General features: G+C 37.6%; 1 protein-coding gene across 6 annotated transcripts in view; it reads left to right on the top strand.

The window, feature by feature from the left end:
* Positions 1 to 12,868, top strand: part of LOC125253906 (trichohyalin-like) — a 119,410-nt gene that overhangs the window by 31,504 nt on the left and 75,038 nt on the right. For 5 of the 6 annotated variants that reach the window (XR_007181566.1, XM_048168163.1, XM_048168159.1 and 2 more), the window contains exons 3-4: positions 4,342 to 4,527; positions 12,377 to 12,458. Coding sequence is in view for 5 of the 6 variants with exons in the window: in XM_048168163.1 (XP_048024120.1) it covers positions 4,342 to 4,527; positions 12,377 to 12,458 (268 nt within the window). In the remaining variant the exon portion in view is untranslated. The remainder of the gene's footprint in view (positions 1 to 4,341; positions 4,528 to 12,376; positions 12,459 to 12,868) is intronic. The other variant, XM_048168161.1, reaches the window with a different exon arrangement.

Genomic DNA, 12,868 nt, shown 5'->3' with positions numbered 1-12,868 from the left:
TAGACCAGCAGTGTTTTTGTGCTACTTACGAACCACTGCAAACTGCCTTGGTGTAAAAGGGGTAACTCACGAACACCCTTCTGAAACCTAAAATGACATATGGGACTCCCTATATCAGGGTTGTCCAATTCTGCTCCTGGAGAGCCACTGTCTTGCAGAGTTTAGGATTAAACACACCTGAACCAGCTAATCAAGGTCTTAATAAGCATACTAGAAACTTCCAGGCAGGTATGTTGAAGCAAGTTAGAGCTAATCTCTGCAGGACAGTGGCCCTCCAGGACCAAGTTTGGACACCCCTGCCCTAAAGTGCGCATTTAGGCCCTATTCCAAATATCTGGATTTCAAAAAAGGTGCTTGTGACAACACCTTGGCGGCCGATATGCGCCCTCAATGTGCATTTTTGCCAAGCCTGTGATCTCCACAGCTGACTTCTATGGAGTCAAATTAATGCCTTAATGTTTTGCACAAAAATAAAGTTTTGCAAAACAAAAAAAAAGAATTGAGCAATAAAAAAATGTTTTGCAAACAAAAATAAAGAATTGCAAAGGAAAAATAAAGTATTGAGCGGAAAAAAAAATAAGTTTTGCAAACAAAAATAATAAATTGCAAAATAAAATAAAGTAGTGCAAAAATAAAAATATAATCAATTACAAAAATCAATGACAGCTGTAATCCTATTTTATCTTTGCCACATATTTTTCATGCTCAAACCTACTAAATCATTTGCAACGCTCATTTTATTCTGCGTTTCAGTCAAGCGTGCGCTCACGGTTTTTCTTTGCGCTGCACTTTTCTGTGCGGTTCTCTTTATGGCACTGGTTTGACGTGGGGGTGGAGTCAAGAAACGGGGGCACGCCCCCGCGAAATGCATTGGAGGGGAACGTAATCGCGACAGATGAAATAATTCTTTGACATGGTTAAAAATAGTGAATGGTTTGTTTTTGTTGGTTTGTTTAGCATATGTTGTCGCCGATTACGACCCCCTCCAATGCATTTCTTACAGACCCGTTGCGCTCTGTCTCACAGCCTGTACACCTTGTCACACAGCAGCTTTTAGGCATTGTTGTTGTTTGTAATAAGTCAGAAAAGACAAGAGGGCAGCCTCACGCAATACAAAGTCAATGGAGACGGTTGGATTGTTTTCCCCCCGGTGAGCGTGGTTTTCAGATTATAATAAATGCGCTCTGTCTCTATGCTTGATCTGTTCTGTTGCGATCTGCGTCTCCTGCCGATGACGTGTTTCGCGGGGGCGTGCCCCCGTTTCTTGACTCCACCCCCACGTCAAACCAGTGCCATAAAGAGAGCCGCACAGAAAAGTGCAGAGCAAAGGAAAACCGGTATCGTGAGCGCACGCTTGACTGAAACGCAGAATAAAATGAGTGTTGCAAATGATTTAGTAGGTTTGAGCATGAAAAATATGTGGCAAAGATAAAATAGGATTACAGCTGTCATTGATTTTTGTAATTGATTATATTTTTATTTTTGCACTACGTTATTTTATTTTGCAATTTATTATTTTTGTTTGCAAAACATTTTTTTATTGCTCAATTCTTTTTTTTTTTGTTTTGCAAAACTTTATTTTTGTGCAAAACTTTAAGGCATTAATTTGACTCCATAGACTTCCACCCCTACTGTCAAAGTGGCATTACATCACGAAAATGTGCATTTGAAGGAAGGCTTAGAGTTCCATTTGGGACAGGCTGAAGTGTGCCATTTGAGGCAGGGACAGTATTTATTCTGGATGTTGAGTGTTTTTGTTGGTTTGTCCACCTTTCGCAAATACTAGTGAACAATTAAAGGGATAGTTCACCCAAAATAGAAAATTCTCAAAATGTCTTCTTTTATGTCCCACAGAAGAAATGCATACTGGTTTGAAATGACATGAGGGTGAATAAATTTGTAAATAGTCGAATGAATACTTTGCGTAGGGTAAAGGCAAAGTGCAGCAAACAAATTCTTTTCCCTGCTATTTCTTACAGGTTCAGCTGATATTTTCTCCACACTGCTGCCTGTCGTCTGTAGAGAATAGTGCAGCTGAGCACCTAATATAGCCTCGGAGGTGCACACGCCGTCTTCGGTGATTTGTGCCAGAGCGAATGCGTCAGACTTCAACAAGACTTAACTTGTGCACATACTACACCCGTCATATACTACACCACTGACATTGAATCTTCAGATTAGAGCTTGATCAATGACCAAATCTTACACATTTACATTGGGTCTCCATCCCAGTCTACAGTATTTGGTTACGACTTGGAGCTTTAGTTACACTTATTTAAAATTACAAAGGTATATAAAATACTTTCATTTTTAAAATCAAGGTTTTAGGTTTTATTTGGTAGTCTTTGGTACGGACGTGCCCCTGCAGTTCACACAACCTGGGAAAACCAAAAGCAAGTTCAGACACCCACACAGGGCAGGGCTTTAGATTGCGAGCACACACACACACACACTATACACTAGTATGCTAACGAGTTTCATCCAAAGCGTTCATTGAACCCTAACTCACACTGGGTCAGCACTAGCAGCTGCTGTTCAGGTGCTTAGTCAGCTGAGAGAGACAGGTAGGGTTTTAATGTGTTTGAATGTGTGTGTGCATGTGTGTCCATGAGACAGCAGGTTTGGGACCGAATGCAACTGAGCTGAAGGTAACCACCCCATGACCTGAAGTGCATCAATCAGCAGGCAGAGGCTTGGCCTCTCTCTGTTTATGTGCGAGCTCTTCATCGGTCTGGGTTGCTGACATGAATTACTGCGCCCGCTGTTGTTGTTAACAGTTCTCTGGTATTTTCTCACCCATTAGAGAATTTGCTTTGTTGTTGTTTTTGTTATGCCATGCTAAAGCACTTGTGAGATTTTCCAGAGTTATGAATTTGACCTTTTTAGGTTATTGATTTACTATGTGTGTCAGTCTTATCTTACTTTATATCGATGGATCAAAGGATTTACACAAAATATTTTCTCAATTGAAAAAAAAAAAGAAAATACTTAAAATACATACTATATGTGGCGTGAATCACTTTTATCTGAAGATACAGGGGCCCCAAAAAGTATTAAAACACTTTAAAATTACACTCAAAATTACAGTAAAATGTAATTTATTCCTGTGATCAAAGCTGAATTTTCAGTATCATTACTCCAGTCTTCAGTGTCACATGATCCTTCAGAAATCATTCTAATATGCTGATTTGCTGCTCAAGAAACTTTTCTGATTATTATCAAGGTTGAAAACAGTTGTGCTGCTTAATTTTCTTGTGATACTGTCACACTGGTTGTGTATAAATACGTGAACAAGACGAAGAAGATCAGATAACAGGTTATTTTAATCCAACACCAATTGGCAGGTACACAACTTTCACATAAAGACGAGATCCGACAAACACAGAATAGAACAAGGAGATTATATAAGGGAGCTAATGAGGGAGAATGTAATCAGGGAGAACAGAAACAGGTGTGGATAGTTAACTAATCAGGATACACACAATGAGGGCAAATGAACAGAACAAGAAGACGTGACAGAACTAAATGCAAATATAACAAAAGTCCATAGGTGTGACAGATGCATTTTCTTTTTCCAGGATTCTTTGATGAAAGTTTAAAAGTACATTAAAAAAAAAAAAAAAAAAAAAAAAAAAAAAATTATAGAAATCTTTTGTTACATTACAAATATCTTTACATTAATTTTTGATCAATTGAAGGCACTTTTTTTTTTAAATAATAGCATTAATTTGATTTTATATTATTATTATTATTATTATTATATAGTATTTAATTTAATATTTAAGCATTAATTAATTGTGTATTATTATTAATTTTATATTATATAAATGTGATATATATATATATATATATGTGTGTATATATATATATATATATATATATATATATAAAATAACTTTTTAATTGTGTCCTATGTGTCCATACTTTATAAATAAAATAATAATAATAATGTTTTTAAAAGTGGCTTACGTGTCTATACTGTGTTCATGTACTTTAGCCCTGCCCCAAATAGTCTGAAACTACCAGCATCCATTCAAACGGCCTGTTTACTGTGTCATTATACAGTCTGCTTTAGAGGGTGGGAACCATGCTGACTGGATTCCCCTGCACCTCACTGAACTCATTGTCTTTCCAGCAGGTCAAATTAGTCTACGCTCGGGCATCTTGTTTTTATCATTATTCTTTTTTTTCTGAAGAATCTGTTTTGCATTTGAATTAATCTCAGAAATACTTGCAGGACAAAGCACTTCCACTACATTATGAGATTGTACCCCACAATGATGACAAACAAATAAAAAAAGTTAAAGTCTGACCACTTTCCCCAAATATATTTATTTTCAGAGCGTGCTCGTCTGAAACAGGAAGTGGATGGATTGCAGGCGGAGCTGAAGAGTCTGCAGGTGGAGGTGCCAAAGTTGAGGTCATACCTGGATGCAGCAAGAGAACAGATGCTGCAGTTGGAGAACCAGGTCCAGTCCCAGAAACTACTGCAGAACCAAAACCAAGAAGCCCAGTCTCTCATACAGGGTGTGTATACCCAATATAAGGGTTATAAGGGTTAATTCACTTCAGAATGAAAATTTCCTGATAATTTGCTCACCCCCATGTCATCCAAGATGTTCATGTCTTTCTTTTTTCAGTCAAAATGAAATTAAGGTTTGTGAGGAAAACATTCCAGGATTTTTCTCCATATAGTGAACTTCAACAGTTACCAATGGGTTGAAGGTCCAAATGTCAGTTTCAGTGCAGCTTCAAAGAGCTCTACATGATCCCAGATGAGGAATACGAGTCTTATCTAAAGAAACGATTGGTCATTTTCTAAAAAAAATAAAAACTGTGTACTTTTTAACCACAAATGCTCATCTTGCACTGCTCTGTGATGCTCCACGCATTACGTAATCATGTTGGAAAGGTTGCGTGACGTAGGCAGAAGTACAGATCCAGTGTTTACAAAGTGAACGTGCAAAGACTTAGTCAAACGGCCTTTACAAAAAAAGGTAAAACAACGATGTTGAACGATTTTGAAATTGGAGGAGAAAATGAGAGTTTTTAGCCCTACCACAGTACTTCCACCTACGTCACACGTGGCGCATCAAAGTGCAGTGCAAAACGAGTATTTGTGGTTAAAAAGAATATAATTTTTGATTTTGATTTTTGATGATTTCTCTATAAGATTCTTATTCCTCGTCTGGGATCATGTAGAGCTCTTTGAAGCTGCACTGAAACTGACATTTGGACCTTCAACCCGTTGAACCCCAGTGAAGTCCACTATATGGAGAAAAATCTTGGAATGTTTTCCACAAAAACCTTCATTTCTTTTCGACTGAAGAAAGAAAGACATGAACATCTTGGATGACACGAGGGTGAGTAAATTATCAGGAAATTTGAATTCTGAAGTGAACTAATCCTTTAAAGGTGAAATGTGTCATTTTAGTGCCATTAGTGGCGGCAAACAGAATTGCAATAATAATAACACATTTAAAATTCTCGTGAGTTTCCCCATTCAGCTGCTCAGCACGTTTTCACTTTCATTCTCTCTGTTTCCCCTGTTTATCTGTTTGCCATCCATGGAAATCCATGTACGTCTGGTGTGTGTGTTTGTGTTGGACAGGTGTTTTGGGGATGCAGTCTCACACCATGTCAGTATCCACACATTCCTATGATGTGTTTCATCAGCTTTTTCCGTTCTTGTGTGTGTGTTTGTGTGGTGTGTGCATGGGGATGTTTTTGTTAGACAGGTGTTTAGGGGTAAGAGTCTCAGCCTCCCTGCTTGTTTCTTTATGGAGCCTCTGAAACTCTCAGTGGTGCAGTTAACACTTTTGAAATGTTTCCCTCGTCAACAAGCCAACGGCCCCTAACCTCCATGAGCGGCCTGATGGGAGATGCTTCTGAAACAGAGAGAGAAACTTAAAGAAAGAAACATCACAAATTATTCTGTTGTTTTTTCTAGACCAAATGAGACTTTTGTGTAAAGTTAAAGATTTTTCTCCAAAGAAAAACACACCAATAATCTCTCTTTCTCTACAGTTTTGGAATAGATCTTAATAATGTCTCAAACTATGCCCAGATGTGTAAAGATAGAAAATACACAAACATTTAAAAGATTAAGGTCTTAAATGTTTTTGAAAGTCACTCACCAAGGCTGCATTTATCTAATTGAAAATAACAAAATAAGTACAAAATATCGTGGATTTTAAATAAATGTTTTCTATTTATATAAGAGTAATATATTTTAAAATGTAATGAATTCCTTCAATGCAAAGCTGAATTTTCAGCATCATTACTCAGTTTTCAGTGTCACGTGATCCTTTAGATTTTTCTAATATTTTGATGCTCTAGAAACATTTCTTATTATTCTCAATGTTGAAAACCGTTGTGCTGCTTCATATTTACACTGTGACGCATTTTTCAGGATTCTTTAAATAGACTAGAATAGAAATATTTTGTGACATTATAAATGTCTTTACTGTCACTTTTGAATAATTTAATGTGTCCTTGCTAAATAAGCGTTTCTTTTTCTAATTAATCTTACTGACCCCGAACTTCTGAATGGTAATCTATCAAAAAAAGTAGTTCTTTCCAGGCCAAATTACCTGAGATGTACCATTCACATTCATTTTCAAGCTCTATACTCGTATTAGATGCCACGCTGTGTGTCATTTTTATCTATTGTCATGTTTGTTTTCTTAAAATTTTTTAGAAAAACTAATGAGACAAAATTAATTGTTACATGAGAACTCCATTAAGTCTCTTGAACTATGAAAAAGCACAAAATTTCCCTCTGAGAAGCACTCATTGAACATTATTGAAGCAGATTGATTTTTCCTTCCCGTGTGAGACAAAAGAAAGGAAAAAAATGGAGCAAAGCAAAGAGTGTATGCAGGTTTACCTTGCTCTCCATCTCGCCTGGTCATGTTACGGTGACCAGAAAGCAATTATCTGTATGCTACTAAAGAGGCGAAGCCCCCCCTCTTCAGCACTCTTTTACCCCATCAAGAAAATGTCACACTGACACGGGCAATGCAGTAGAGAGCACTTTCAGCAGAAAAAAGCACGACGTCACCTTAACCGGTCTCAGCCTCTCGGAGCCAGCCAGACAGCCGATTCACCAACAAACAGACAGAACAAAACAGCCCATTTTTCCTCTGAATAAAAGCCCTCTGGATCGACCGCGTAGCACAGCGATCTCCCCCCCCCCCAGGCTTTATGCAGTTCTGGAATACATCCTGTTGTGAGTTAGCAGACCTGCTCGCCAGCACAAACAGTTTGAGAACAGAATGACCGCTTCCTCTGGACTGTGGTTTCAGGTGTTTATGGCTTGGCCCTCAGTTCCTTTAGAAACAAACACATTTGTTTCCCGTAATTTACTGTGGTTTTACACCCCCTTTTCACTATCTCTCCTTCTGCAGCTGCTGTTTTCAGAGGGGTGACGCAACAACCTAATTATTGTCTCTTCATTCGGTAAAGACAGTGTTGTGCTTGCTGATTTTCCTCAGGAGATGTGCTTCAAAATTAGACCAGTGTCTTACAAATAATTTCTCCCTGGATTTCTGAAGTCCCGCAGCCTCTCTGGGGTATTTTTGTACTGTGGTTTACAATGCTAATCATTAGGAGAGTGAGAGCGAGACAGAGAGAGGTCAGAATGACTTGCTCTGGTCGGTGGCAGTAAAGGGCAGCCTCTCATCGACTCCATCTATTCAAATACTGCCAGAACCTGTGTGGCTCCTGGCTGTGGTTACATGTGTGACCGTATGTTCCTGCTTAATACATTGACACCTTTGTAAATGTCAATAATTCTTCATGCAAATTGGTTGATCTTATCTCTCGTGTGTCTTGTGTACTTTATCTGTTCATAGGTAGATAGTGATAAAGGTGCCTGAAAAGAGCTGTTTATCCATGCATTATTAATAACCATTGACAGTCATATAACCACAACTCTGCATATAGTTAGAATATAGGCAATAAGAAAATTACAATAATAATATTCTGTAAAAAAAGGAGCTATTTCCACTTTAAGTCATATGTCATATATTTGACTTAAATAGTAAATAGTATATTTGACAGACTGTGTAATTAATGTTCATGTAGTGCATTTTCTAGATTTTTTTTGACAAGACATTGTCACAAAATGTGATGCTGATGACCTCTATTGATTTCATTTCAAATAGTATTTCCGTTTTAAGTCTGGTTAAAAATTAAGGGAGCTAAAATCAAACTTAAAAATGTATGAATTTCATCAAAATACTTTAATGGCATTTATTTTAAGGAAAGATTGCATGAGCAAGTAAAAGGAGGAAAACTGTTTTAGCAAAACTAATGAGACAAAATAAATTCATATGAAATGCAGCTAAGAACTCCATTAAGTCTCTTGAACTATGAAAGAGCATAAAATTTCCTCTGAGAAGCACTCATTGACCATTACTGAAGCAGATTGATTTTTTCCTTCCTGTGTGAGACAAAAGAAAAGAAAAAATGGAGCAAAGCAAAGAGTGTATGTGTGTATACCTTGATCTCCATCTCGCCTGATCATGTTACAGTGACCAGAAAGCAATTATCTGTACTCTGCTAAAGAGGCGAAGCCCCCCTCTTTGGCACGATTAAAATCACAAATTCACTTTAAAAATCTCTTAAAATCACACTTAAAAATATATACATTTCATTAAATTACTTTAATGGCATTTATTTTAAAGAAAGATAGCATGAGCAAGCAAAATTTTCAAGCAAAATATGTCACGGTATAATAAATAAAATATTACCATAATATTTGAGCAATATGTAGTTGGTGAGATATTTTAGAACATGTACAAAAATATATATTCACAATAGAAATGTCCATGATTTCCAGGTTTCCATGACTTATGGAAGGTATTTGTCCACATTCTGGTTTTCAAAAGTTAGTAGAACATGTTCACCATAACCTGTGTGGGTTTGAGGGGAACTTACAGTGGCCGAGAGAGCTCAATACGCTGCAACTGAAGAAAACATATGCAAATAGAAAAAAACAACAGCAAATTAAGAAAACATCATCAGTTTGACAACAAATGTGCTGCAGATACTCACAACACAACCAATTACAGAAACACACTGCAAATACTCACAATGCAACCAAATACTCACAACGCAACCAATTTCAGAAACACTGCAAATACTCACAACACAACCATATAGCAACATGCTGCAAATACTCACAATGCAACCAATAACAGAAACACGCTGCAAATACTCACAACACAACCATATAGCAACATGCTGCAAATACTCACAATGCAACCAATAACAGAAACACGCTGCAAATACTCACAACACAACCATATAGCAACATGCTGCAAATACTCACAAAGCAACCAATAACAGAAACACGCTGCAAATACTCACAACACAACCATATAGCAACATGCTGCAAATACTCACAACGCAACCAATAACAGAAACACGCTGCAAATACTCACAACACAACCATATAGCAACACGCTGCAAATACTCACAACGCAACCAATAACAGAAACACGCTGCAAATACTCACAACACAACCATATAGCAACACGCTGCAAATACTCACAACGCAACCAATAACAGAAACACGCTGCAAATACTCACAACACAACCATATAGCAACACGCTGCAAATACTCACAACGCAACCAATAACAGAAACACGCTGCAAATACTCACAACACAACCATATAGCAACATGCTGCAAATACTCACAATGCAACCAATAACAGAAACACGCTGCAAATACTCACAACACAACCATATAGCAACACGCTGCAAATACTCACAACGCAACCAATAACAGAAACACGCTGCAAATACTCACAACACAACCATATAGCAACATGCTGCAAATACTCACAATGCAACCAATAACAGAAACACGCTGCAAATACTCACAACACAACCAAATACAGAAACACTGCAAATACAACACAACCAAATACAGAAATGTGCTGCAAATACTCACAATGCAAACAAATACAGAAACGCACTGCAAATACTCACAAAGCAAACAAATACAGAAACGTGCTGCAAATACTCACAAAGCAAATACAGAAATGCGCTGCAAATATTCACAAAGCAAAGAAATACAGAAACGCACTGCAAATACTCACAACACAACCAAATACAGAAACGCACTGCAAATACTCACAAAGCGAAGAAATACAGAAACGCACTGCAAATACTCACAAAGCAAACAAATACAGAAATGCGCTGCATATACTCACAACACAACCAATTACAGAAATTTGCTGCAAATACTCACAACACAACCAATGACAGAAACACGCTGCAAATACTCACAATGCAACCAAATATTCACAACACAACCAATTACAGAAACTCGCTACAAACACTCACAACACAACCAATGACAAAAACGCGCTGCAAATACTCACAACACAACCGATTACAGAAACATGCGCGCAAATACTCACAATGCAACCAAATACTCACAACACAACCAAATACAGAAACGCACTGCAAATACTCACAAAGCAAAGAAATACAGAAATGCGCTGCATATACTCACAACACAACCAATTACAGAAATTTGCTGCAAATACTCACAACACAACCAATGACAGAAACACGCTGCAAATACTCACAATGCAACCAAATATTCACAACACAACCAATTACAGAAACTCGCTACAAACACTCACAACACAACCAATGACAAAAACGCGCTGCAAATACTCACAACACAACCGATTACAGAAACATGCGCGCAAATACTCACAATGCAACCAAATACTCACAACACAACCAAATACAGAAACGCACTGCAAATACTCACAAAGCAAAGAAATACAGAAATGCACTGCAAATACTCACAACACTACCAAATACAGAAATGCGCTGCATATACTCACAAAGCAAACAAATACAGAAACACGCTGCAAATGCTCACAACGCAACCAATTACAGAAAGTCGCTGCAAATACTCAGAACACAACCAAATACAGAAACACTGCAAATACTCACAACACAACCAAATACAGAAACACTGCAAATACTCACAACACAAACAATAACAGAAACACGCTACAAATACTCACAATGCAACCAATTACAGAAACTCGCTGCAAATACTCACAATGTAACCAAATACAGAAATGCACTGCAAATACTCATAACAGAACCAATTACAGAAACTCACTGCAAATACTCACTACACAACCAAATACAGAAACACTGCAAATAACAGAAACACACATAAGATCGGGATCTTAAATAAACAAAAAACTCACCTTACAGGTCATCGACAACACCACTGACAAATAGACAGTGAATTGACATTTGACAATCGACATTTATTTTAACATCCTGATCATATGTTTCTGTGCATTTCTGTATTTGGTTGTGTTGTGAGTATTTACAGTACATGTGTTGTCAAACTGATGAAGATGTTTTCTTAATTTGCTGGTGTTTTTCTATTTGCTTGTGTTTTCTTCAGTTTCAGTGGGTTGAGCTCTCTCGGCCACTGTAAGAACTTCATACAACCACTAAAAATCACCTTGACACCAGGTGGTTAAAAATAATTGCAAACATGACTAAAAGTGGCATTCATTCTGAGAAAATCTCTAACATCATTTGTTTGCAGACACCACTTGGTTTTGTCATTTAATTAAATGACATAAATTTGAAGTGTAGCTTGGCAACTATAAATACTGAATGCTGTCATCAAACAAAACAAGATGAAGATTGGCTTGTGTGCCCATAATTTGTGATTTAGATGTCCTGCGTGTCAGGTGACTGCAGTAGCACAACTCTAAATCTGTGGCTAGTCTGACTCCTACAGTTTCCTGTCATCCTCTCCTCCCTCTTGTCTTTTAAAATGTCTCCAGTTTCAAACACTTGGCCATTTTTCCTCTGTCTCTCTGCTCCCTTCACAATAATGAGAGCAGGTCTGAGTGAATACGGTCTCCTGATGCTGCATCGGATGTCACCGAGCTGAGATGATGAATGAGAATGCTTTCACTGGCCCGTGTTTGGGTGTAGAGTTCACCTTCAATTATGGCTGCTGGCAACTGATAGGCACCAGATTATGCTTCAGTGCTTCATGAGAGAAACAAAGCAGTGAGGGAGAGACAGGAAAAAGAGAATTACATTTATTGGCAGAGGAGGAAATGGATGAATGAGAAAAGAAAAGCAGATGAACATTTATAGCAAGTGAGACAAAAATCTGTTTTCAACATTTGCCAACAGTAGATGCTAAGCCAAGTTGGATTTATAATCGTGAACATTTCTGAGTTTCCTGAAGCATTCCTTAGTCATCTGATCAACACCGTAGCCTGTTAAGGGCACATAGTGTCATGTTATTGAATTTTTTCCGGTTACATCAAGGATTTTTTTTGTTCTTGTTATTTTTACAGGCCTGAGGGATGAGGTGAAGACTCTGAAAATAGGTCTCCAGAAGAGCATGCATCAAAAAGAGCATGTAAAGAAACTCCTGGAGTAAGTTATTTTTGAATTAATCTACACTTTCAGCGCATATTCACAATGAGACATGTTCATGTTTTGAGTATACAGCAGAATTACGGTTTGTCCATTATATTAAATAAGTGAGCTGTCTGCTGATTGCCTTCTAAAGCATCCAAACTGAAATGAAACATAACTGACTGAAACACCAATTTAGTGACTGATGTGAAGCATGCAGGAGACTCAACTCACAATTGATTACAAAACAGTTTGACATGTTGCTAAGCTATCAGTGTGATAGAGCACAAATATTCGAGAAAAAATTATTTCTCCCTGATTTACCCAGAATTCAGTGTTCTGCTTTTGATAGCTCTTCATTATACACACTATATCCAAAGATCTCAGCACAACTCATATTACAGCTCAATATAACACCATTATCTGTA

The sequence above is a fragment of the Megalobrama amblycephala genome, linkage group LG19 (genome assembly GCF_018812025.1).
Source record: "Megalobrama amblycephala isolate DHTTF-2021 linkage group LG19, ASM1881202v1, whole genome shotgun sequence".
Lineage (NCBI taxonomy): Eukaryota > Metazoa > Chordata > Actinopteri > Cypriniformes > Xenocyprididae > Megalobrama > Megalobrama amblycephala.
This window is presented reverse-complemented; position numbering and strand designations above follow the sequence as displayed.